We start from the raw sequence: 25,066 nt of genomic DNA, 5'->3' as shown, positions 1-25,066 counted from the left end.
TCCTCCTCCCCCGCAGCAGCAGCAGCAGCAGCAAGTGACAGCACTCCAATCGATGCGATCGCACGATTCGCTCAAGACAAATTGTATATGTAAATGCGTCTGGGCTGATGCGTTTTTAATTGAAGTCAATTTTTCATCGACGACCATATGCATTGGATGGCAGACAGACTGGGACTGGGGAACTGGGACTGGGACTCGGATAAATGCAATGAAAAAACCGAATAAAGTCAATTTAATTATTGAACTCATTCGGTTCCATCGAAATGCAAACAGAGGAAACCCAATAAGCTTTCTTTCGAACCTTGAGGAAACCCCCTGGAGCAGCCAAACCCCTACCCGAGCTAAAGGCTCAAATTTACTTTTAAAATTGCACTTTTATTTTTAATATAATCTCAATAGTCACTCATCGTTGTCGCAGAGAGTGGGACCATCGCCAATGCAGGCGGCATAGGCCATGATGTGGGGAATGGAGCTCTGCTGCAAGACGCCGCTGAAGAGATGGCTCTGTGGGCCAGTGGCAAAGATGCCCACATCCTCGCCGGCATGTACGCCAATGTTACCCTTGATGTAGCTGGGTGCAAAGAAGCCTGGCTGATCGATCTTATCGGTGAGGTCGATGCGGTTGCCTTTATCGTCCAGGTACTGCTCCAGGCCAACCGCATAGTTGAGGGTGGCGTACTTCACGCCATTCACATCGGTGTCGTGCTGGTTGAGGCCAAGGATGGGTGTGCCACGGCCTGGATAGCCGGAGATGGTGAGGGGATGGGCATGGTCGGAGGTCACCACGATCAGTGTCTCATCGGGATCCGTCATGCCGAGTGCCTCCTCCACGGCCTTGGACAGCTCCAGAGTCTCGTCCAGCGCGTAGACGGGCACGTTGTAGTGGTTTCCATAGTCAATGAGTCCACCCTCGATGAAAATGAAGTAGCCCTGGTCATTCTTGCTGACCACCTCGATGGCCTTGCGCGTCATCTCCGCCAGGGTGGGCTGCTGGGTCGCGTCGGCCAACTTGTGGAAGTTCATCACTCCCGAGTTGAAGGTGCCGATGAGGCTGCTGATGCCCGAGGCATTCACCTTGAGCAGCTGGTTGCGATTGTAGGCCAGCACGCCGCCGGGATGCAGCGACTGCCACTTGGAGAGGAGATTCACACCGTCCGACCGTTCGCCCGGCTTGTTGAAGGGATCCGTAATCGTTTTGGGCAGGAACTTTCCGATACCTCCGCCCAGCATCACGTCGAAGTTCTTGCCCGGACTCTGGGTGATCAGCTGGGTGGCGATGTCCGTGCAGGTGGCCGGGTCGTTCTTGCCCTCGCCGTAGGTAACGATGTCCGTGTCGGCCTCGAAGAAGCGGTTCGTGGAGTGGGCGTAGGCGCCCGAGGGACTGGCATGGGTCAGGGTGGTGGTGGTCACAATGCCGCTGGCCTTGCCGGCCGCCTGGGCCCAGGCCGCAATGGAGCTAATCTGGTTCGCTGGATCCTCGCTGCCGCTGCAGTTGTTAAAGTTAACCGCTGCGGTGATGCCCAGAGCCACGATATTGGTCTTGACACCGCACAAGTAAGCGGTGGCCGTGCAGGCCGAGTCCGGCACCTGCGCATTGGAGCAGTAGGTCTACGCGAAGGAAGATTACCTCAATCAGCACACTCCCAATTACCAACCACATTGAGCTCTGGAGTACTCACCTTGCTCAGGCCGAAGTGGGGGAACTTCTCGAAGCTGAGGGAGTCCTCCTCGCCGGGATTGCCCTTGAGCTGGCCCTTGTGTATGCGAGCAGCAGCCACCGTGGACAGGGACATGCCGTCGCCCAGGAACATGATCACATTCTTGGCCTTCCGCTTGTCGGCCTGTGGCAGTGCCAGACGCTTGGCAATCTCTTCGCGGGCCAGGTCGTACCAGAACTGGGCGTTCTTCTCCTCCTCCGGTCCGGTCTTACCCTTGGCCAGGGCATTGGGATCTATGACGTTCAGGCGAGTCGTCCCAGCGCCGGCTGCACTTCCCAATAGCTGATCCTGGCTGTGAATCTCGGACACTGCAACAGAGAAACGTCCTCAGTTATTGCCACCCACCCAGACACCTCGTCCTCCTCCACTTACTGTCTATGGACAGGGCCAAGGATGCGGCCACTAGGCCACTCAGCACCAGCAGCTGAACACCGATGAATCTCTTCATTCTGGGCAGGTGTCTATCGCTTCGAGAAAGGAATGTGACTATACATGTGCTGTGCCGGCCCAGGCCTATATATTCCGGCAGACTGTCGGGCCTTTTGCTTATCGGCTCTGCCATATCTCCGTCACATAATCCCAAAAGTCTGCAAAAACTCAAGCAAATTCCTCTTTTATGAGTTGATCTATTCTTAATTTTGTTAGACTTTGGTGTTTATGGTTATGGGGGGTCTTGCTGGAAAGGTGTGCTCCGAAGACTGGCTACCAGTTTGAGGATCTGTGGACCAATGGTGTGGGGGGCGGGCAATAAACGAGCACAGTTCGGGTCGTTTCGCTCGGCACGAGGCGCTCGGCATTAGCCCATGGGGTAAAATAGAACCCAAGATGAATTATCACAGGTGGTAAAGAAATTTTCACGTACATATATGACAATTGGGCACATCTCAGGCCCAAGATAAGCCTAATCAAAGAGCTATCTATCGCAGCCAAAGGTGACATTCAGAAGCAGCCAAGCACCCACACCGAGTACACCTGGCAGGATCCTTTGTCGCATGTCGGTTTTTGTTTCACTAATGAAATAAATGTGAAATTACTCGCAAGTTGCTTGTATCCCCAAAACTTCTTGCTTGACCGAAATTCTCAAAAAAAAACAAAGGGAAAGTCTGTGGGTTAAACATACAGCAAATGGAAGTAAAACTTTGATTTGGCAACAAACAAATAGTGAATACAAAATTAAAAATGCAAATTTTAAAAGATTATATTAAATAATTAAACTACTGCAGAGTTATTGTTTTTATTATTATTATTATTGTTTAAAAGAATTTTCGATCCCATAATCCATGACTTATTGAATTCTTGGTCGCCAGCGAGCTCTAACAACCTTCTGCCCTCAACCTTCTTGTGTCTCCACATTGTCGGATTTTAAGTTGTATCGAAATGAAAGCATTCATCATCATCTGACCGCCGAAAAGCGTTTATATTATTATTTATTGTGTTAACCTTTGAGTAACCGAAAACGTAGTCAAAGTTATCGGCGTTAGAGCTTATATAGATACAGTGATTCGATCCTGATGCTTTCTATTTAGCTGCCTGCACCAGCTCAGCCATAAGTTGTCAAGGCTTTTCCAGGTGGACATCAGAAGCAATATCTATTCAGTTTTCAGGCAGGAAATAGTCTGAACAGTCTGCCCTTTAAGTTCCGCCCCATTGTGTGCATAAAACGTTAAATATTTTCTTCTTGAATGCTCATTTTATTGTCAGTATTTATGTTTAAGTGTTGGAACCCCTATGTGGTATTGTCGCAAAGCGTCTGGCCACTGCCAATGCAGGAGGCATAGGCCATGATGTGGGGAATTGTGCTCTGCTGCATGACGCCGCTGAGGAGATGGCTCTGGGGACCGGAGGCCCAGATGCCCACATCCTCGCCAGAGTGCACGCCCTGTTCCTTGGGAATGTAGCTGGGGGTGATGGAGTCATCGTCGCCCACAAGACCGTCCAGCGGTATGCGCTGGCCGTTCTCGTCCAGATATTGGTTGGGACCAGCCGCATAGTTCAGCACAGAGTACCTCACGCCATTGAGGTCGGTGTCGTGTTGGTTGATGCCCACGATGTTGGTGCCGCGTCCTGGATAGCCGGCAATGCTCACCGCGTGTCCATGGTCGGCGGTTACCACAATGAGGGTATCTTCAATGTCGGTGATGTCGCGGGCCAGCTGAATGGCCTTCTCGAACTCCAGGGCCTCGTCCAGCGCATAGCCCGCCTGGGTGTAGTGATTGCCGTAGTCGATGAGTCCGCCTGCGAGAAAGAAGAATATGAGTCTCCCGTCTCTCCCGATCTCGATCACTCACCTTCGATAAAGGCAAAGTAGCCATTCTCATTCTGGCTCAGCTTCTTGATGGTCACCTCGGTGAGCTCAGACAGGGTGGGTTGATATGCCGCGTCGGCGTCCCTGTGGAACTTCATCAGCTGGGACTCGAACAGGCCGATGATATTTCCCACCGCCGAGACGTTGACATTCAGCAGCTGTTTGCGATTGCTGACCAGGACGCCGCCCTTGTGCTGACTCTGCCACTTGGAGAGGAGATTCACGCCATCCGAGCGTTCGCCGGCGTTGCCGTGGCTGTCCTTGATGGTTTTGGGCAGGAACTTGCCCATGCCGCCGCCGAACATAATGTCGAAGTTCTTGCCGGGCGTCTGCGTCACCAGTTGGGTGGCCATGTCAATGCAGGTGCTGGCATCCACTCCATAGCTGGTCACGTCCGTATCGCACTCCCACATGCGGTTGGCGGTCTTCGCGTACGCGCCCGAGGGACTGGCATGCGTCAGGGTGGTGGTGGTCACAATGCCTGAGCGATAATTCCCCATGAGCCCGTGCACAAATTATCGTGTATAATAGTTACCTGTGGACTTGCCAGCATTCTGGGCCCACTCAGCAATGGAGGTGAGGCGGTTATTTGGGTCCTGGCTGGCAGTGCAGTTGTTAAAGTTGACGGCGGCGCTCACTCCGATGTTGATGATGTTGGTCTTGACGCCACATAGATAGGCAGTGGCCGTGCAGGCGGAATCGGGCACTTGGGCATTGGAGCAGTAGGTCTGATGGATTATTGTATTTTGTTTACTCTGTGGCGGATGTGAAACAGACCGGGTACTCACCCGACTCAGAGCCGTGTGGGGAAACTTCTCGAAGCTCAGCGACGACTCCTCGCCGGTTTTGCCCTGGCGCTGACCCTTGAGGATCCTTGCCGCCGTCACTGTGGTCAACGGCATGCCGTCGCCCAGGAACAGGATCACATTCTTGGCCTTCCGCTTGTCGGGCTGTGGCAGTGCAAGTCGCTTGTTGATCTCCTCGTTGGCCAGGTCGTACCAGAACTGCGGATCCATCTCCTCCGGTGGCGTGTACTTGTCCGTGGCCACATCTGTGGAGAACCGGGGCTTGTTCGCCGCCTGTCCTGACAGTTCATACACGTTGTGGGGTCCAAGCCCACCCTGGACTTGTACTACCCCAGCCAGGGCCAGAGCACCAAGGACCATCAGTATCTGCTGGGCGAGCATCTTCCAAGTGCGATTTGGATTGTGAAATGTCCGCAACTAACACGATAGCTGGCTAATGCCGCCATTTTATATGCCGCCTTCCTGGCTCGTGTACGTCTAAATTTAAATTTTTATTTCCCACCTTTATGGGTGCAAACTTATCTCTGTTGGCCAGCCCTATCTTTATACACATCACCCATTTCTCTCATGATCTCTTCCGAGTTGGGGAAGGGCTGATTCTTGATTGCCCCCCCTTAAACGTTACAGCGCATTGTCTGCCCTTTCGTTGGCCCTAGGGGTTTTACAATTATTCTTGTTCCCCTTTTTGTCTACAGCGAAAGTCTGCCAGATAGTGGATCATATCACACCCCACCCACACTTGATCACACTTGTGATGCTGATTTCACATGTGCAAACAGCTCTCAGGGCAGGGTTATCTTCTGAATCGCGTCTGTCACGTTTGGAGTCATAAAAGCTAATGCTTGTGGCAGACTCGCATGCTCTGGATATGTGGGGGAACGTGTGCTGACTTATCGCAGGAATTTTTGCACTTTCATTAATAATCGCATTTGCAAGACGCGATCTCGTGGTTTCGTGCTGAAGATAAGTCCAGCCAGAAATTTTAGTGTTTAATCAGGTCCGAACGGACAGCAAAGTACAGTCAGAATGCAAACAAAGACTTCTGGGGATATTTTGGTATCAGTAATGAGGAAAAAAACGTGAAAGTAACGAAGTTGAGATTTTAAGGCCAAGTTGTTGGACAACTTATGTCTCACAAAAGAGTATTTTATGGAACTTTAATACAAAACTATCTTTCTCGGATCTCTAATGAAACATACTCTGTGCGCTACTATTCCCATTCCGAATTCTGAATTCCAAAAATAGTCCGCAAAATATAATCCCTAAAGACTTTTCGTTTGATTTGAGTCGAGTCAAAATCTCTAGAGATTTCTTATTGCTTATTGCTCCTTGCGCCGTTGATGTAAATTTTAATATTTATTGATCTAGCTGGTGATAAATGAGACTTTGAAAGCTCAAAATGATAGTCAAAAACTTTATTTGTTATGGAATTTTTTTTATCAACTATCGTTTGTACACTTGTTGCGGCTAAGCTAATAAAAACAGCACGCGTTTAAAGTAAACTCGTTTTTTTTTTTGTAAAATTATCCATTATTGCAACAATTAAAGAATACAACCTAAAAAAGTTGTACCATGATTTTCCCATTCTATTAAAAAATTTGATTTTTTGACATACTCGTACAATACGTTCGCGGAAATGCGTCGCTATATTCACGTACTTAATTACAATAAACTGAACAAATTTTGAAGTGAAATATTTAATCGAGTATTCTCGACTATTCCCATCTCAGTTTCTTAAATTTTTGCACCATTGTTTTTTTTTCGATTATCTTTTATTGCCAAATTTTTCGTGTATGGTCCCCCCAAATTACAGATACCAGAGCAATGTTTAAGCGAAGCTGCACGCTCCTAGCCAAAGCACCACAGCAGCAGGTGCTCGAGTGGCTGGGCTCCATCGAGACCATACTCTTTGGGTCTGACGGAGTACTCTGGAAGTTTGATGACCCCATCAAGGGATCTGTGGAAACCTTCAATGCCCTGAGGGCCAAGGGGAAGCGCTGCTTCATAGTGACCAACGATTCCAGCATGGTAGCGAGTGAACTGGCGCAGAAGGCCATGTGCCTGGGCTTCAAAGTGGAGGAGAAGGAAGTTCTCAGCTCAGCGGCGTGCATATCCAACTATCTGGTGGCCAAAAAGTTCAATAAAAAGGTGCTAGTTGTGGGCGACACAGGCATCCGCAAGGAGCTTGAGAAGGCGGGCATCCAATCCGTTACCACGGATCAGGAGGCAGGAGAAGGTCAGATGGGTCACTTTGCCCGACAAATTGAAGTCGATCCGGATGTGGGAGCTGTGGTGGTGGGCAGAGACGAGAGCTTCAATGTGTCCAAGATTGTCGTGGCCGGCACCTATCTGCTCAATCCCAAGGTATTGTTCCTGGGAACCTGCATGGATACCTACTACCCGGTGTGTGACAAACGTGTGACTGTAGGTGCCGCGGCCATGGTGGCTGCCATTGAAAAGAGCAGCAAACGGAAGCCCCTCATCATGGGCAAGCCCAATCCTCAAATGGTGAATAAGCTAAGGCAGTCCGGATCCCTTAAGCCGGAGAAAACCCTTGTAATTGGAGATCGGTAAGTGATGCCATTTGATTGATTGATTTGAATAATTCTGTTATTTTTTCTAAAAGGTTGAATTCGGATATCATCTTTGCCAGCAACTGCGGGTACAAATCACTTTTAGTGGGTTCGGGAGCGGGTTCTCTCGAGGAAGCGCAGAAACTCCAAAAAGAAGGCAATGAGAAAAAACTGAAGATGGTTCCGGACACGTATTTGCCCAGCTTGGGTCATTTAATGGATTATCTGTGTGTGGATGAGAAAAGTAAAGAAAGTGATGAGGGTAAAGCCGGAAAAAAAGGCTGTCGACAACAAAGAAAATAAGGCTACAGTAGCATAATGCGAGATTAGTGTCATTTTAAATGTTCGCGCGAAAGTCAAGCAGCTGTCTTGAAGCAGCCAACCTTTTACAACACTAGCTAAAATAAATATCGATGAATCGATAGAAGACTGCTTCAATAATAACATACATTTGTCAGGCACGCAGCCTTTGGTTTTCTGTTCATAAACAGCTATGATATTAATTTCAGTTAATTTTTTGAATTAAAGTGATAAGCCGCTGTTCGCGCGCAATTCTTATTGGCTGAAAACCCAGCAGACGATAGCAGCTACAACAACTCGATAGCTGCAACTCGATAGTGGCAGTGCTGAAAAATACTTGAATCGAATCGAAAGAAGAACGAAACAAAGAAACAAAAAATGTTCTCCGAAAAAGCTGTGTTTTAATCGAAAAAGCAAAAACAACGCTGTCGCTCCGTTTGTGGCTGTGTGTGTGCGACGTGTGTTCTATTAATATGAAAATGATTTTAAACTGCAACTAAGACACCTTGAATGCAACGGTGTAGCGAGCACTGCATATGCGTGAGTGTGTCAGTGTGGGCCAGTGTGTCTGCCTGTGTGTGTGTGTTTGTGTATACATGTGGATAAACGAAAATAAAACTGCCCGTGCCCGTGCCTTGTATCGGTCTTCTCTACGTTCTGTTTGCCACCGCCACCCCGCAAAGCTAGGTCCGAGAATTGCATCGTAACACCAAATCTTCCACTTCCACCACCTCCAATAGCAGTGGCAGCGGCAACGGCAGCACCAACAACCACTAACACCACCCTTTACAACTGTTACAAAAGAAACCCCGCAACCCCCGTTTACAACAGCCTTGTAATCTCTCGCATACAGGCAGAACGCAAGTCACACACACAGAGGCAATCCCATCTAGCTCCTGGAATGGACATGGACTCGGACATGGAAATGGAATTGGAATCGGACAACGATGGCGAGTACGAAGATGACTATGATTATTACAATACAGGTGAGTCGCCCGTCCTTTACTCCACCGTTCTACCCTGCTCCCGTCATGACAACAATCTGGAATCGATTTAACTGAAGCTGAATCAATGTACATATGCATATATGTATGTGTATAATGTATCTGTGTTCAAAAATCGGTTGTGCCCTGCAAGTGTGTGTGCGGCCGTTCGTTTGCTTATGCGGGTTGGTTATTCACCTTTTTGGGAAGGCCTAGGCCTAAGAATTTGCATTTAACCTTCTACGTGCTGGTGGGCCCAGCACTTGACATTCGCCTTCGCCAGGGTCCGACCCCACCCCCCAATAGCCACCGCAGCACAGCCACTACTATATACTATCCTAGTGTTCGTTTCGTTACGTTCCGTTTGGCTCTGCGGTCATGAAGTCGAAATTATGAAATTGAACTTGAAACGAATACTCGCACACACTACTGAACGTACAAAACGGTCGTACGTACGTACATATGTGAGTAGTTGGATTGCCCCCTTCTGAGGTTTGTTGTTGGCTTCATTATTGCCCAGTCTTCCTCTTACGCTCTTCTTGTAGGGGCCCGGTTGGTATCTCTGTCTCTCTCTCTCGCTCTGTCTGTCCCTAAGTTTGTCTTACACACAAGCAAACACACACTCGCAGCAAGCACTCGAACTCTCAGGTGCGTGCTCAAGTACATTGTTGCATTCTGCTTTGTGGCTCCTCTTCCTACGACTTGGTCTCTTCTCTGCTTTTTGACCTGTCCCCTGCGGCAGTGGCTTGAGTCGCGGTTCCGATCTGGCCAAATGTGAATAGCCGCAACGGCAAGCGGCCACCCGGAATCACAAACACCCTGCATTCGTCTTTGTTCAAGTTTTTATATATAATAAACCACGATCATGCCCCAGAAGACGGGACCCTGGTTTACCCATATTTCGCTCTTAACAATGCATTCAAGAATTGATAGGATTGCTGGATAGAAAGTAGGGTACCATCCACAGAGAAATATTATTATCATTTAAGGGTTGATTTCATTTGAGATTCCCCCATGGGACAAACAGAGACTGATTTACTAATCAATCTCCATCATTTTTCTGTGCAGGCGAAGACTGTGATGTGGAGCGCTTGGACCCGAAGAGAGCCGATCCAGAGTATTTTGAGTACGAGTGCCTGACCGTGGAGGACATTGAGAAGCTGCTCAACGAGCGGGTGGAGAAGCTGAACACGATATTGCAGATAACGCCCTCGCTGGCCAAGGTGCTGCTGCTGGAGCACCAGTGGGATAATCTGGCGGTGGTGGAGAAGTATCGACAGGATGCGAACGCCCTGCTGGTGACGGCGCGCATCAAGCCGCCCACGGTGGTGACTGAGGCCGCCTCAACAAGTGCGGCGGCGGCTGCGGCCAGTGCCCAGTTGCTGAAGCTGGGCAGCAGCGGGTACAAGACGTCCTCGTCGGTGGTCAGCAATGCCAACTCGAATGTCCCCCAATACCGGAGTCAGATGTGTCCCGTGTGCGCCAGCTCGCAGCTGGGAGACAAGTTCTACAGCCTGGCCTGTGGCCACTCTTTCTGCAAGGACTGCTGGACCATTTTTTTCGAGACACAGATATTCCAGGGCATTTCCACGCAAATTGGTTGCATGGCCCAGAAGTGCAATGTGCGGGTGCCAGAGGACTTGGTCCTGACCCTGGTTACACGCCCCGTTATGAGAGACAAATATCAGCAGTTCGCATTCAAGGACTATGTCAAATCACATCCGGAGTTTAGGTTCTGCCCGGGACCCAACTGCCAGATCATTGTGCAATCATCGGAGATCTCCGCCAAACGTGCCATCTGCAAGGCGTGCCATACGTGTTTCTGCTTCAAGTGTAGCATGGACTATCATGCGCCAACAGACTGCCAGGTGATCAAGAAATGGCTGACCAAGTGCGCCGACGACAGCGAGACGGCCAACTACATTAGTGCCCACACCAAAGACTGCCCCAAGTGTCACATCTGCATCGAGAAGAACGGCGGCTGCAATCACATGCAGTGCTTCAACTGCAAACACGACTTCTGCTGGATGTGCTTGGGGGACTGGAAGTCGCACGGATCCGAGTACTACGAGTGTTCGCGCTACAAGGACAACCCCAATATTGCCAACGAATCGGTGCACGTGCAGGCCCGGGAGGCCCTCAAGAAGTACCTCCACTATTACGAGCGCTGGGAGAACCACTCCAAGTCGATAAAGCTCGAGCAGCAGACGATCGATCGGCTACGCCAGCGCATCAATTCGAAGGTAATGAACGGCAGTGGCACCTGGATCGACTGGCAGTATCTGTTCAATGCAGCGGCACTGCTGGCCAAGTGCCGATACACTCTGCAGTACACATACCCGTATGCATACTATATGGAGGGCAGCTCTCGCAAGAATCTCTTCGAATACCAGCAGGTGAGTTTTTGCAATCGATTTTTAGCAGCTGTCGATTCTATTAACTATTTTATTTTTGTTTCAGGCGCAACTGGAGGCTGAAATCGAGAACCTGTCCTGGAAAATAGAGCGGGCCGAGACAACGGACCTGGGTGATCTCGAGAACCAAATGGATATTGCTGAGAAGCGTCGCACCACCCTACTCAAAGACTTCTTTCCCGTGCATGCATCGACGGCATAGGCGGAACATAAGGCTTCCAGAACCACCAGAAGCTTGTCTAGTTTAGCACAAAAGCGAACTTCATTTGATCGACTTGACAAGCCACACGACAGTATAAGAGACGCTTATTTAATTATAATTATACACAAATACATACTATACATATATCCATATATCCATTTAGCGGTAGCAGAACGATGTGTAGCTAATTTTTAAACTAATTGAATATTCACGTGCATATAGACTAAAGGATTTAGCATAGAACATATGTAGTCGACTACTTGAAGTACGAATATTATAGTTGTGACATTCGAAATCACTCAAAACGATCGATCGGTGTAACTGCAATACAACGCCTTGAGCGGTAAGATTATGATAACGATATCGTTAGTAGCCATAGCTATTTTCATTAAATATAACTACAACAATAGAAGAAAGAACGAACTAACGAAAGAATGAAGAAACAAAAAAGAAATCAACCAGGCGCATTTTTGTGGCCATGTGTTCCAACAGTTTTCCAAAAACTAGCCCAAGCGACCCTAGAATATGCATAAACAATTCTAAATATGTAGCATAGCAAGTCAAGCAATTCTCACTCAGACACGACACGCATAGAGAAAAGACCTCAACTCAATCGGTTAGATCCTAAGTTTTAAATATCGTATTAACAAATTGGCCGAACGGCATCAACAATATCAATATCAACAAAAAGTATTTTATAATTGGTAACTCGTAATTCGTAACTAGCCACAGCACATCCATCGAATCGAATGCAAAAAGTCTTCAAATAAAATATTGTATGTAATTATAACGAATGCTAGGTACTCGAACAAATTAGGTACTTACCCGTTCGTTTCTTTTATATTCACTGCTCGATTAACGTATTAAGCTGAATTATAAATTATAGTCTAGGATTACGCTATGTATTTATGCTTATGCGACTGAATTTGAATTAAATTTACACTAGATATAAACATACAAAAGTCAATTTAGTACAAGTGGAGAGGAACATGGAAAGCTTTGGAGCTTTGGACTAAAGCTGTTAGGTAGCTTTTATAAGCAACTATTTTTGCCTCAAGGAGCTTTCTCTCAAAAGATATCTAAGCTTTTATTTTGCTTCGCTTTTAGCTTTAGTTATTTGGACTTGGCTTTCACTCAAGAGTTTAATTTTGTTGCTCAAGTTTAACTTAGTTAAACAAATGCATTAGCTTAATTCCATTCAATTTATTTTGTGCTTCATGTACCCTGTGCTACCCCCCCGGAATAATTTCAGTTAGTGTTCAGTTTTAGTTTTTGAATTTATTCTGATCCAATATTCCTGAAGCTACTTTTTACCCTTCTTTTTGCCCTTTTTCCCTTTTTTACCCTTCGCTGGCACAGCTACGGGCAGTATGGTTGGCAAACGGGTCTCTCTAGGAGGCGTTGGCGGGGGCAGGGCAAACATACGGCACTCGGACCTGTCTTTCAACAACCGCTTGGTGAAGCGCTTAGGCCCGGTTAGCATCCCAACAGGCACGTTGTTCATATTCTCAACCCTTTGATGGGGATACACCTCGACGTCGCAGCAGTTGGACAGCAGCAGCAGGTTCTGGCTGGCCGTGATGGGATGCCGGAAGAGGAGATCCCTGCCGCAGCTGAGGCACTTGTTCTTCATGCGGCGCAGACGGAAGAGCATTGGGAAGCAGCGCCCCACCACAGTATTGTCGTCCAGCATGACGCAGTGCTTGTAGCTTGGCTTGGGCCGCGGTCGCTTGGTGTACTGTGGAGTAGAAGACGACACATGGTGGATGGAAGGAAACCGAACGCCAAAGGGTGGTGTACCTCGTTCAGGTGCATAATGGTCTGGAGCGGCCTGCACTCGGTCGAGCACAGATTGGGACGTATGTTCCGCTCCTGGGCCGCACACAAGGTGCAGTCGGCTTCCTTTTCCTTGTCGCTGCTTCTGCCGCAGGTCTTGCTGCACTCGGCCCGGATGTCGATCTCCTTGCGCGCTGGCCCGTCGGGCTTGAGGGTCACCTGTATCACCTCCACGTCCGGATCGACCACGTCTTCGGGGGGCAGCACTAGCTTGTAGTCGAGACAGGGTCCGTTCGGCGGCTCGAAGCAGTTCCTCGGACATGGCCTCTCTGAGCCATTCTTCTCGTACAAGCGCTGACAACTTTTCCCTGCCCCGGCCATGGTGGAGTTTTAGAAAAATTAATCCAAAGGGGAACAGTTAATTTAGAACTGATTATTCCAGTTGCCAGTAGATGCAAAGCTACTAAATTTCGATATACGGCTCGAAAGCTAAATTTATTCGTTATCTGGAGACTTTTTTTTGGTTAGTGTGTATTCCTCCAGCTCCACATGTGTATCCGCTGACTCGTCCTCGTCGAATATCTTGAGATTCTTGGCATGATACCAAACTGAGATGTTGAGGAAGCCGGCCACAAATATAAACGAAGCCGCCGTGAGATTGAGAGCATAACTAAAAGGGGGGAACATACTCGTATGTGAGACACAATTCTGATAGCGAGTTTGTGCATATATCTACCGCAAGGACTTTGTGTCGTAGAGCCAACAGTTGCCCTTATTGGAGCATGTCTTGCCCCAAACCAGGCAATAGTTGTCGATGAGCCAGCCAAAGAATATGGGACTTGGAATGAATCCCAGCAAGGAAGCCGCCATGGAGCCAAGCCCCAAGGCGAACGTCTTGTCCTCCTGCGGTATGCAGCGCAGGGCAATGAGCAGATTGGTTAACTTACTGGAAGCCCCCACAAGTTTTAGCAAGCACATCACGGACAGGAAGATGAGGAACTGATTGAAGCAGTCCACCGGACAGGCTCCATCCAAAGCGAATTGTGTCTGAAAAACAAAAAAAATACTCATACATTCAGGGATTATTCTACGTAAAAAAATATGTCACACCTCTGGGTCAGCAATCAGGTTCGAGGAGGTCATGCACTTGCAGCCGGTGTAAATGGTCCGTCCCAGGTCATCCATGGCCTCCTCCGAGCATCCTGCGTGGCAGGCTGATATGTAGGTGATGTTCTCCGGAGTGCAGACGGGGGCGTAGTGGACGTAGTCGCAGTGGCAGGAGGCGCTGCAGCTGTCGCCGGCGGACAGTGTGGCCAGGGAGTTCAGACTGTCGCTGCCCTCACAGCCGATGGCCACGTAGCACAGGATGCCAGCCACAGTCATGAAGTCCACAGCGGCATTCCAAGAAGCCATGGCCCGGGCGCTCGGCTTGTACTTGGATATCACATAGCCGGAGATAAGTACGCCAACGGCGGAGAAGCCGAGCGCAACGGTTCCCGTGGCCATCGTTGCCATTGCCGCCGACTGTCTGTACTGGGTCTCGATGTACTTGGGCGTGAATATCCAGTAGGCCATGTACCCGAAGAAGTAGAGGATGGATGCCATGGTGTTGTGCACGTAAACCTTGTTGCCTGCGAGTCTCTTGACCGACTTTAGCATGTCTGCAATGGAAAGCTCTTTGACATCCGTTTCACCTTTGCTGTCCGTCTGCCTGTTCTTCACCCGTCGCTCCCGGGTACTGGGCAGCTCCTTGGGGAACATGAACATGACCAGGGCAGCAATCAACGACATCCCCGAGAGGATGAGCCACCCCAGCCACCAGGCTCCCAGCCAGCGGGGATCCTCCCTGGCAATCAGCGGCTCCATTGTGGGTTCTATGTACATCCGCAAGCAGACGGCAGCCAGGGAGTAACCGATGGCGGGGCCCAGCATGCGCAGGAAAGTCGACATACCTGGGGGGCGGGATAAGCCAAGGATTAGTGCAGCCCTCCTCCGCCTACTCCAGGAAATTGCACTTACTCAGCATGGCTGGGGTCTTCGACTTGGTGGCGTTGTCATCCATGTAGGATATGCCCAGCGTGTAGAAGAGTCCCTGGCCCACTCCCGATATGAGCTGTGCGCCAAACAGAAATGCCTGCGGCACCCACACGCCCACATCCTGGACACAGCCAGACGTACTTGTCTGGCACAGTTTCTGGTCCTGTTGCGTGTCGTTGGCCTCAGCCTGACCGCCGTACTCTCGGGTTAGCTTCAGAGCATCCTCGCCGGCTCCATAAATGAAGTGCAGTGATCCCGACAACAGGCAGAAGGCGACAATTGTTAGCAGACCTAAGTAGTACACGGAAGATACATATATTGAGAGAGAGAGAAGGAGGCACCCAAAGTTCCGGCCCACCTATACCCATCCAGCGCGGTCGATGGCCGTTGCCCGCATAGTAGCCCAAGACGGCGGCCGTTAACATGGTGCTGATATCGTTGCCCACTGAGATAATACCCGAGATCTTTGTGGGTATTTTATAGCGCTTCTCCAAGGTCGTTATGGTTGCGTTGAAATAGGCAAAGGTCATTGTCAACACACAGCCGGACAAGCCGTACAGAATCACATACATTTTCTCCGTGGAAAATCTGCGTTAAGTTAGGGCCAAACAATCCTTTAAAATCTGTAGACAGATACTCGCATGTTCGTGGGATTACCTCTGCAGAAAGCGGCCTTGGAAGAGCCAGAAACCACAGGCGGTGTCTGGACCATCGTCTTCTATTTTCTGCTCATCCCCAGGCTGGATCCTCCGCGCCTCTGAATAGGTTTGCCCCGTCGATAGGAAGGGCAAGATCTCAGGTGTTTCCTCTTTGTGATCGTCGCCCATTCTCCCAACTGCACTCTCCAGCTGCTCGCAAGAACTGACTCTGAATCTAAGAGTTTTAATGTCTACAATTTATCTGATCTGCGAGCCATATACTTTGCTGCATCTCGTTTCAGCTTAGAGATCTTATCTCCCAGCAAGATTAGTGTACAGCAGGAGGATCTGACTGGACTGTATCTGGCCGGGAATATAAATCAAACGAAGCTCCAATTGATGGCGGAGCTCTGTTATCGCAGACGCCGAGCCTTATTTCAGAACTGTGTGAAATGCTGGCGTGATAATCATCATAAAAGTTTTTTGTGACAAACAGATGATGATAAGCGGGGGCAGGCAGCTTTACCCCTCGTTAAAATAATTCTCGTAACGAAAGCTTGAGTTTTTTTCCCCCTAGATTTATTTTTTTTGGTTTAGTATTTATTTTTAGTTCTTATCACTTTTACTAGGTTTTTCCTTCAGCTCCGTTTGTTCTTCCTTTCGTGGATTATCTGTTACCTCCTCATCGTCGAAGATTTTGATATCCTTGGCATAATACCAGACGGCAATGTGCCAGAAGCTACCCAGTAAAATGAGCGTGGCGGACACGAGATTCATTGTGTACCTGTAGCAAAAATGAAACCAATACAATACTCGCAGCTCAACCAACGCCCTGTCGTGGTACCCACCTCAAAGAGCCGGTGTCGTAGAGCCAGCAGTTGCCCTTGGTGCTGCACGTCTTGCCCCACACCAGGCAATAGTAGTCGATGAGCCAGCCAAAGAATATGGGACTTGGAATGAAGCTCATCACGGAAAAGAGCATGTTGCCAATGCCCAGAGCAATGGTTTTGTCCTCGGCCGGAACACAGCGCAACACCAGCAGCAGATCAGTCGATCGCCCAGTGGCCCCCACAAACTTCAGCAGACACATGACGGCCAGGTAGATGAGGAACTGGTCGTAGCAGTCAACGGGACAGACTCCATCAGAAGCGAATTGGTTCTGGAATCGAAGGGGAGATATATGTATGGGATCAAACACTAGAGACAGAAACACTCACCTCATCAGGGAGGGTCAGGTTTGGTGAAAGGGAGAGGGAGGAGGAAATGCACTTGCAGCCAGAGTACGTGGTTCGTCCTAGGTCATCCGTCAACTTCTCCGAGCATCCTGCGTGGCAGGCGGAAATATATGTTTCGTTTGCCGGACTGCAGACGGGGGCGAAGTGCACAAAGTCGCAGTGGCAGGAGGCACTGCAGCTGTCGCCGGCGGACAGTGTGGCCATGGAGTTCATCCTGTCGCTGGGCTCACAGCCAATGAGCATGTAGCAAATGATACCGGCCACCGTCATGTAGTCAACGAGACAGTTCCACGCGGCCATGGCCCGGGCACTCGGCTTAAACTTTGAGACCACATAGCCGGAGAGGAGAACTCCGGCGGCAGAGAATCCCAGTGCAACGGTTCCGGTGGCCATGTTGGCCATGGCTGCACTCTGCCTGAACTGGATCTCGATGTACTTGGGCGTGAATATCCAGTAGGGGATGTACCCGAAGAAGTACAGATTGGAGCCGATTGTCTTGCAGATGTATAGCTTGTTGGCCGCCAGTCGTTTCAGGGTTTCGACCATGTCCTTGAAAGAGCGCTCCCCCAGTGGAGATTCCGCCTCGGTGCCAGTGCCAGCGACAGACTTTAAACGCCTGGCTCTGGCACTGGGCATTTCTTTGGGGAACAAGCCGACAAAGAACGCGGAGATCAAGAGGATTACGGCTAACAGAATCCATCCCAACCACCAGGCACCCAGCCAGCGAGGATCCTCCTTGCTGATCAGCGGCTCCTTGAAGGGATCGATGTAAATGCGGAGGCACACCGAGGCCAACGAGTAACCGATGGCCGGTCCCAGCATTCGCAGGAAAGCCGACCAACCTGTCGAAGACAGACAATTAATTTATTTCACTCGCCCACATTCTGACTACTCACTTATCATGGCTGGGGTCTTTGACTTCTTGGAGTTGTCATCCATGTAGGACAGGCCCAGAGTATAGAACAAGGAGCACCCAACGCCACAGACAAACTGCGCCAAGAAGAATATCATAATAGGCATAAAGTCGCTGGGTGCCTTGCTCTCCACACAACTGGGCTTCTCCTGCTGGCAAAGCGCCTCATCCCGTTTAGTTCCATTTAGAGTATGATCCATGGACTCCCCGTATTCTCGGGTCAGACTCAGGGCCTCCTCTCCAGGTCCATAGATGAGGTGCGGGCTAAGCATGAGCAGGCAGAACACAGCCAATATAATGAGGCCTACATATCAGCAAAATATTTTCTAATAAATATTTAACATAAAAAATAACAAATGATGGCGAATCGTCTACCGAAACTTATCCAACGCGGTCGATGTCCTCGGCCGGCGTAGTAGGCCAGGAAGGCCGATGAGAAAACTGTGCTTATATCATTTCCCACCGAAATGACTCCCGTTATCTTGGTGGGTATTTTGTAACGCTTCTCCAGAGTGGTGAGGGTTCCGTTGGAGTACGAGAAGGCAATGGCCAGAAAGCAGCCAGCAATCCCATAGATAACCATGTATATGTTCTCACTGGCAAATCTGTTTCAGAGAATTACTGGTAAGAGTGTGGCAAGAACTTGGTCAAGTCAGGAGTGGAGAGGAGTACGAGTACCTTTGCAGGTTAGGGCCTTTGAACCGCCAGAAACCACATGTGGTATCCGAAGTATCTTCCTGCTGCTCAGGCTCTTGTTTGTCCCTAAGGAACTCTGAAGTTTCTGTCGCCTCGCTGGCCATTTCGATCGCTCCCGTCGAACTTATCTTTTATACTGAACCACAATTCAGACACAGACTGCACCATGGCGATTAAAAAGCTCACAGATAGCAAAATTATGACAGACCAGACAGCTGAAGTGGCAAGGCAATACCGTACCGTTTTTGTGTGTCCGAATTTTACAATGCTTTGGGTTTTATACATTCGCTTGTTTACTCCAAGTTGTAATTCTCCTCAGGCATATAGTAGTAATATTCTCGTAGATAAGCAGTTGGCAGCTCTCTTTCTGTGTGCTATTTGGAGCGCCAGGATTAATCTTGTTTGACTTCTCTCATACGCTTTACAAATTTGACCGTATCACGACACCTTGCAAACACTTTGGACACGGTGGGTAGCTTTTATATTCTTTGTTCTAGCCGGGTCGCGCCGTCTTTATTTTCGTCTTTGCCTCAGCCAAAACTAACGGCGCTAAACCTTATCGTACTGCTTATCGCACGCCCGTTTGGATTCGAGCACACCACCCGACCGGACCTGCCTCAAGTCAGCTGCGTCTGCTGGTACAGTCGCTGCTACAAATATTGAGCCTGCTGCAAACTTCACAGGCCACCCAAGGGGCATACTAGTAGCGGGGCAACTCTTAATCGAAACTCATCTATCACAAACCAATCAATTACACTACTCGACAAAATCGAACTTTTTACCCCTTTTACCCAAAGGAACCAAACCGACTTATTCTTCTTTTTTTCATATAACTTAAGTATCTGACATTTCGTTGTAAAGAACTTCACCAATCTGAAAAGCTAATTGATGCAGCCAGAACTTGGATCCTGGGTCCTTTAATTTTTTGTGTATAGTTGCATTGATTCGGCGATGGTTAGGGTGCTGCTCATTAAAATCTTTGGAGAGGCTACAAAAAAATTATCTGCCATAAAAAAAAAAATATATCATCAAGCGATTTCTAAGCCCCAAATCTTTCAGAAAAAGTTGGTTTGGTTCCTTGAGAAAAAATAGTTTCGGGTAGTGCTATTGAAAGATCAAAAATCCTGCATTTATAGTCTCAGCTCTTCTGATAATTATCATTTAATGAATTGTATTATACAGAAATTATGAATCACCCCTCCTCTACTCGTATTGATATGCCGCATTATGTCACAGTTAAAATACGCTTTATTAATATATCATACAGGGCTCTTTGGAGAAATCACACATCGATATAGACACCAAAAATATTCACTCACACAGCTTTTTCTTAAGAATAATGCAAACTTAAATCTAGATCTCTGTATTCTTCTCATTGCTGGCCTCCTCCTCGTGCTGGACAATCTGCATTTCGACCTCCTTGACCTCCTCGTCGAAGATTTTCAGATCCTTGGCATAATACCAAACACCCAGATCGAACACAGCACCAATGGCAATGAATACAGCAGCGGTAAAGTTCAGTGTGTATCTGTAAAGAGCGCAAAGTGTTAGCCATTTAAAGCCATTTCATGGCTTAAGTTTCCTCACCTCATGGACAGCGGATCGTAGAGCCAGCAGTTGCCTTTGTTCGTGCAGGTCTTGCCCCAGACCAGGCACACCCGATCGAACACCCAGCCAAAAAAGATGGGACTGGGAATGAAGGCCAGCATGGAGCACATGGTCATGCCGAAGCCCATGGCAGCCGTCTTATCCTTCTCGGGCACACAGCGCACGGACACGAGGAAATTGGATGCCCTGCCACTGGCGCCAATGAACTTCAGGCAACACATCACCGCCAGGAAGGTCACGAACTGCGTCCAGCAGTTGACGGGACAGGATCCGGGCATAGCTTGTCCACTTGCCAGACTCTGCATGGGAAAGTTAATTATTTAAGAGCGATGTTTGTATATCCACAAAGAGGTTAGCTACCTGCAAGTGCGAGACACTCGAGGTGTCCAGTGTGGCATTCTCAAGGCTGAGGTCAAGGCTTGTAATCCGTTTGAACTGAGCGGTGGAGTTGCCCCACTCATCACCCGGAATGCAGGAGCAATCGTAAAAGATCTGAAGGAGTAGAAGGAGTTGGATTATTTTCTGTAGATGCTTGTAGCCTACCTTAGCTTACCTTTCTGCCATCGGAGTTGACTTGCTGACCCTTGCAGCCCGCGTGACAGGCGGAGATGTAGGTCATATTATTCTCACCGCACACGGGCGAGTACCGCACGTAGTCGCAGGAACAGGCCGAGTTGCAGGTGGTGGCGTTGCCGCTCAGCGAACTGTCGTGGATATTGACAATCACCGAGCTCTCATTGCCGGGACAACCGATGAAGGCGTAGGTCAGGATGCCCGCCATCGTGAGGAAGCCACAGATGACGTTCCAGGCAGCCATATAGCGGGCCCTGGGCTTATAGCGGGATATAATGAACCCAGAGAGCAACACCCCAACCGCTGAGAAGGCCAGGGCGACGGTGCCAGTGACCATTGAGGATGTGGCCGCCGACTGCCTGTACTGCACCTCGATGTACTTGGGTGTAAAGATCCAGTATGGGGTGTAGCCCACCAGGTAGAAGATGCTCGACAGCGTGTTGCACATGTACGTCTTGTTGGTGGTCAGGCGCCTGAAGGTCTTTAGCATGTCCTTGAACGAGGCTTTCGGCTCGACGGGCGACATCTGGTCTAGTTCGGCGGTCAGTCGCTCCTTCTCCGAGCTCTCCTTATTCTTCAGGGACAGCCTCTCCTTCTCGCGCCTCCGATTCTCCTCCACCTTGCGACGGGCCACCGCTCGCGGCAGCTCCTTCGGGAACATCGATAGAAAGACCCCGGAGAAGGCAAGCAAACCGCCCATGACCAGCCAGCCCAGCCACCAGGCGCCCAGCCAGCGCGGATCCTTGTTGTTGATCACCGGATGCAACTGGGGGGCGATGTACAGCCGCAGGCAGAAGGAGGCCAGGGCATAGCCGATGGCGGGACCCAGCATGCGCAGGAAATACGAGAGACCTACAAGAGGACGAGACAAGTATTAACGCCAGTCAAGAACTCTGACATGGAAAGGGCGAAAAGTTCATCTGCTCTACGTGAGATTCGTCCAGATCTGGGCAGTTATTTCTACAGACAGGGGAACTTGAAATTTGATAGTGCGGATTACTTATCAGCAGATCTCATGGCCATCGAAAACTGCCAAGTAATTGGCAGCACACCCACGCGTTGTACTTTCCCAACTTATCTAAGAGCACACATGGATCAAGGCAGGTGAGCGATACTGGGGGCTTTTATAGCGTTTTATAGTCGGCTCGGTTTGAACCGGATTGCTCTACTCACTCAACAGTGCCGGAGTCTTGGACTTCTTCGTGTTGTCGTCCATGTAGGAGACACCCAGGGTATAGTACAGGGATCCGCCGATGCCCGATATGAACTGCGCCACAAACAGCAGGAGCTGAGGGGCAAAGTTTCCCTCGCCAACCTCGCACTCGGCCCCGCCGCCATTCAGGCGACAGAGTGTCTTCGAGCGCTGCTCCTCGATGGCCTCCATGGTGGCGTTCTCATCGGGCATGGCACCGAACTCCGAGGTAAGGGCAAGGGCGTCCTCGCCGGGGCCGTACAGGAAGTGTGGTGTGGTGGTCAGCACGCAGAACAGGACAATGGTGAGGAGACCTTTGCGAGTAGTTGAATTAGTTGATTAGTTGAATTGAAATCGAAATGAATCGATCTGAATCCTGAACTTACCGAATCCTATCCAGCGGGGCCGATGTCCCTTGCCCGCGTAGTATGCGAGGACGGCGGAGACCAGGGTCTGGCTGATGTCATTGCCCACCGAAATGATGCCCGTGTTCTTCGAGGGGATCTTGAAGCGCTTCTCGATGGTGGTGATGGTGCCATTGAAGTAGGCGTACGTCATCGAGAAGACGCACCCCACGATGCCGTAGAGGAGGACATACGCTGTCTGATTGGCAAACCTGATAGAGGAAGAGAATGAGCAGGGAATACCCCGAGGAATGTGCACAGATCCACCCACCGCTGGTAGAACTGGCCCTTGAATATCCAGAAGCCGCAGGTCACATTCTTCTCCAGCGGCGTCTCGATCAGCAGTCGGTTGATCTCCTCGGTTATGAGTCGGTCCTGCTCCGATTTCTGTTTCTTCTTCTTCTTCTTGGCTTTGGGAGTCGTCTTGGCCTCTTCGTCCTCGCCAGCAGGCCCTTTGGACTTGCCGTGGTTGGTGCCGTTGTCCAGTAGCCTGGCCTCCACATCAGCCTCATCGTTCGTCCGCTCGCGTGTTGAATCTGTCGAGTTGCTCGCCAATTCGTGCTCCTCCTCCTCCTCCGCCGGCTGCTCGACACTGTGGGCATTCTCGCCCTGCACCATCCTAATTAACTGGCTTCACTGAGTCTCGGTCTCGGTCTCGATTTCGATCTTTTTTGGCACGTGGGCCGCTTCCGCTTCTGGATGCTGAACGCACACACACACTCATGCACACGTGCTGGCCCGTGTCTGTATTTCTGAGTAATTGCCCACAGTTTTTCTTAATTTTCGCCAGATCTTTCACTGGCAATTACACATGTATGTGGCTACGGGAAGCTGGGTACGAGAGAACAACCTAAAGCGTGGCAGTCCGCGAACGAAGTGACATGATCTGCTGAGACAGCGCTGATCTTAACTGGATCTACAGGCGGACGGATCCGTGTCCGGGCCCTGATCTCTCACTCTCTCTCTACTCTCTCTCTCTATCTGTCTATATCCAAAAAGCTGACGTCGCTTATCTCTCTTGTCCTGCAACTGTCTATCGCCAAATCTCGGTAGATGCCGCCGCTATGTCGTCCAATGTTGTCGAATAAAATATTATCTCAAACCGAGCTATCACTGCTCCATGGGCTCTAATCTTGGATAATTTTCGAGACATGAGTACATCCACCGTCCTCCCCTTTCATTGCTGCTGCTGCTGCTGGTGCTGCTGCCTCTGCCTCCGGTGCTGCTTCTGTTGATGCCTGAAAAATTTACAATTTGTTTGCGAGTTTCATTTTAAAAGCAAGTATAAAATAGACTGCCAAAGTTTGAGATAAGATCCGGACGAGACGGACAACGCGAAACAGTGTTAGTTGTGTTCCCGGTCCCATTTAGAGCTCCGTAGGAGAGCGCATTGATGAACACGTCAATCCGCTCCGCCACAACCAGTGTCGGGAGGCACTGCCCCCCCTGGAAGCGAGCTGGGTAAACATTTGAGGCTGGAGATACCGCCATTCGCCTCATCATTGTTTTAGTTACGGCTTAAAACTGGCTATCAATGGTGATGTCTTGTTATCACTATCGCAATGACACAATATGTAGTTTATTTACACACATACATATGTACATAGAGTACATCCAGTTCTCAGAAGCGAATCCCGCTTTATTTTGTTCATTATTTTCATTCTCCACGGCATCATCCCATCCCACCACCACCGAATGAGAAGCAGAGACTTAGAGACTCAGTCCCCGAGTCAATCTCAACATGAGTTCTATTATTTAATATGTGCCTCTATGTGTGTGTGTGTGTGTGTGTGGTGTGTGGCTTATGTGCCGCCACAATTCACTTAGCATATTTAAATTTATACGCAGCTTATCACTTGAACTTTATCTTGATTGTGCCGTTCTTGATAAATATTTAAATGGGGAGTCTTCTTCGCTTCTTTACATTTGCCGCTTCAGCTTCTGTTTTTTCCGACATTTCCTCGTAATAAAAATATTTCGGGAATGTTTTTGGGATTAATTTGCACTTGAATCACTTACTATAGTAAATAAATACTTTTGATTGGTTTTTATTTGACTCGTGGCTTCGGATCACACGTACACGACTGTTCCTGAGACGAACCCAACGCAAACAAGATCGTAAACGAACTAAACTAATCTAAATGTGGCACGTTGTGTGAATGCTCACTCATCTCAGGAAGATGATCACTCTCATTCTCATTCTCATTGCCATACCCATACCCAGACCCACACACCCCTAACCTTTATCCATCACCAAGCTTATTCTCAGCTGTATTTCCATCTAGACTCTCGTCTTGGCTGGCTTGGAGCGACTTCTGGAAGCCGAGCCTTCACTCTCTCAGAAAACTGATCTCGAGCTCGGGCCACTCTCATTGTGTTTGTGACTGTGTCACTGACACCAATTCTGAGTCCGAGTCCGAGTCCGAGCAGAGCCATCCACTAAGGTAGTTAGTACAATTCAAAGCTAATGAGCTGCTCTACTAAACTGGGTACTCACCATATGCGAAGAGTCCAAGCATCAAATGCATCTCTAGAATGTTTCATGTGGCATTCAATGTGATGGAGGGTAGGAGGAAGGACAGACAGTTATCAGTTCTGAGCAGAGCATTCATGGTTTCCCATTGAAACCAACCTCCTAATCAATGAGGAAGCTTCAGCTAAACAGTTTCCAATTTGTGGCTAGCACATGTCGA

At 49.2% G+C, this 25,066-nt stretch overlaps 8 protein-coding genes across 9 annotated transcripts; 2 read left to right on the top strand and 6 right to left on the bottom strand.

Annotated features, from left to right (window-relative positions):
- Window positions 1–355: 355 nt before the first annotated feature.
- Window positions 356–2,214, bottom strand: LOC111070992 (membrane-bound alkaline phosphatase). The gene is made up of 3 exons (XM_022362064.2): window positions 2,091–2,214; window positions 1,680–2,026; window positions 356–1,608 (listed from the first exon to the last, which is right to left on the bottom strand). Exons 1-3 carry the CDS (start codon window positions 2,164–2,166, stop codon window positions 400–402), a joined length of 1,632 nt encoding a protein of 543 aa, XP_022217756.2. The 5' UTR covers window positions 2,167–2,214; the 3' UTR covers window positions 356–399.
- Window positions 2,215–3,388: 1,174 nt separating this feature from the next.
- Window positions 3,389–5,263, bottom strand: LOC111070985 (membrane-bound alkaline phosphatase). Its single transcript, XM_022362055.2, has 4 exons — window positions 4,812–5,263; window positions 4,559–4,751; window positions 4,007–4,504; window positions 3,389–3,953 (listed from the first exon to the last, which is right to left on the bottom strand). Exons 1-4 carry the CDS (start codon window positions 5,208–5,210, stop codon window positions 3,445–3,447), a joined length of 1,599 nt encoding a protein of 532 aa, XP_022217747.2. The 5' UTR covers window positions 5,211–5,263; the 3' UTR covers window positions 3,389–3,444.
- Window positions 5,264–6,540: 1,277 nt separating this feature from the next.
- LOC111070998 (glycerol-3-phosphate phosphatase) lies at window positions 6,541–7,840 on the top strand. Its single transcript, XM_022362072.2, has 2 exons — window positions 6,541–7,399; window positions 7,456–7,840. The coding sequence occupies exons 1-2, from the start codon at window positions 6,654–6,656 to the stop codon at window positions 7,703–7,705; spliced, it is 996 nt and encodes a 331-aa protein (XP_022217764.2). The 5' UTR covers window positions 6,541–6,653; the 3' UTR covers window positions 7,706–7,840.
- A 246-nt stretch (window positions 7,841–8,086) lies between these two features.
- LOC111070997 (potential E3 ubiquitin-protein ligase ariadne-2) lies at window positions 8,087–12,249 on the top strand. 2 transcript variants are annotated; one of them, XM_022362070.2, is made up of 4 exons: window positions 8,087–8,242; window positions 8,556–8,688; window positions 9,754–11,081; window positions 11,146–12,249. In XM_022362070.2, the coding sequence occupies exons 1-4, from the start codon at window positions 8,213–8,215 to the stop codon at window positions 11,299–11,301; spliced, it is 1,647 nt and encodes a 548-aa protein (XP_022217762.2). In that variant the 5' UTR covers window positions 8,087–8,212; the 3' UTR covers window positions 11,302–12,249. The 2 variants fall into 2 exon arrangements, with proteins under 2 accessions (XP_022217762.2, XP_022217763.2); XM_022362071.2 differs by having other exon boundaries at window positions 8,087–8,389.
- Window positions 12,250–12,564: 315 nt separating this feature from the next.
- Window positions 12,565–13,537, bottom strand: LOC111071016. Its single transcript, XM_022362105.2, has 2 exons — window positions 13,102–13,537; window positions 12,565–13,039 (listed from the first exon to the last, which is right to left on the bottom strand). Exons 1-2 carry the CDS (start codon window positions 13,456–13,458, stop codon window positions 12,605–12,607), a joined length of 792 nt encoding a protein of 263 aa, XP_022217797.1. The 5' UTR covers window positions 13,459–13,537; the 3' UTR covers window positions 12,565–12,604.
- A 16-nt stretch (window positions 13,538–13,553) lies between these two features.
- LOC111071015 (solute carrier organic anion transporter family member 74D-like) lies at window positions 13,554–15,983 on the bottom strand. The gene is made up of 6 exons (XM_022362104.2): window positions 15,772–15,983; window positions 15,473–15,702; window positions 15,097–15,405; window positions 14,188–15,029; window positions 13,814–14,124; window positions 13,554–13,747 (listed from the first exon to the last, which is right to left on the bottom strand). Exons 1-6 carry the CDS (start codon window positions 15,939–15,941, stop codon window positions 13,573–13,575), a joined length of 2,037 nt encoding a protein of 678 aa, XP_022217796.2. The 5' UTR covers window positions 15,942–15,983; the 3' UTR covers window positions 13,554–13,572.
- Window positions 15,984–16,309: 326 nt separating this feature from the next.
- LOC111070989 (solute carrier organic anion transporter family member 74D) lies at window positions 16,310–18,739 on the bottom strand. Its single transcript, XM_022362061.2, has 6 exons — window positions 18,579–18,739; window positions 18,276–18,505; window positions 17,884–18,204; window positions 16,970–17,829; window positions 16,601–16,911; window positions 16,310–16,536 (listed from the first exon to the last, which is right to left on the bottom strand). Exons 1-6 carry the CDS (start codon window positions 18,698–18,700, stop codon window positions 16,359–16,361), a joined length of 2,022 nt encoding a protein of 673 aa, XP_022217753.2. The 5' UTR covers window positions 18,701–18,739; the 3' UTR covers window positions 16,310–16,358.
- A 1,087-nt stretch (window positions 18,740–19,826) lies between these two features.
- LOC111071010 (solute carrier organic anion transporter family member 74D) lies at window positions 19,827–23,531 on the bottom strand. The gene is made up of 7 exons (XM_022362094.2): window positions 22,645–23,531; window positions 22,356–22,585; window positions 21,951–22,283; window positions 20,758–21,629; window positions 20,565–20,696; window positions 20,184–20,503; window positions 19,827–20,124 (listed from the first exon to the last, which is right to left on the bottom strand). Exons 1-7 carry the CDS (start codon window positions 22,989–22,991, stop codon window positions 19,950–19,952), a joined length of 2,409 nt encoding a protein of 802 aa, XP_022217786.2. The 5' UTR covers window positions 22,992–23,531; the 3' UTR covers window positions 19,827–19,949.
- Window positions 23,532–25,066: the final 1,535 nt, after the last annotated feature.

The sequence above is a fragment of the Drosophila obscura genome, unplaced genomic scaffold (assembly GCF_018151105.1).
Source record: "Drosophila obscura isolate BZ-5 IFL unplaced genomic scaffold, ASM1815110v1 contig_186, whole genome shotgun sequence".
NCBI classification, from domain to species: Eukaryota; Metazoa; Arthropoda; class Insecta; order Diptera; family Drosophilidae; genus Drosophila; species Drosophila obscura.
This window is presented reverse-complemented; position numbering and strand designations above follow the sequence as displayed.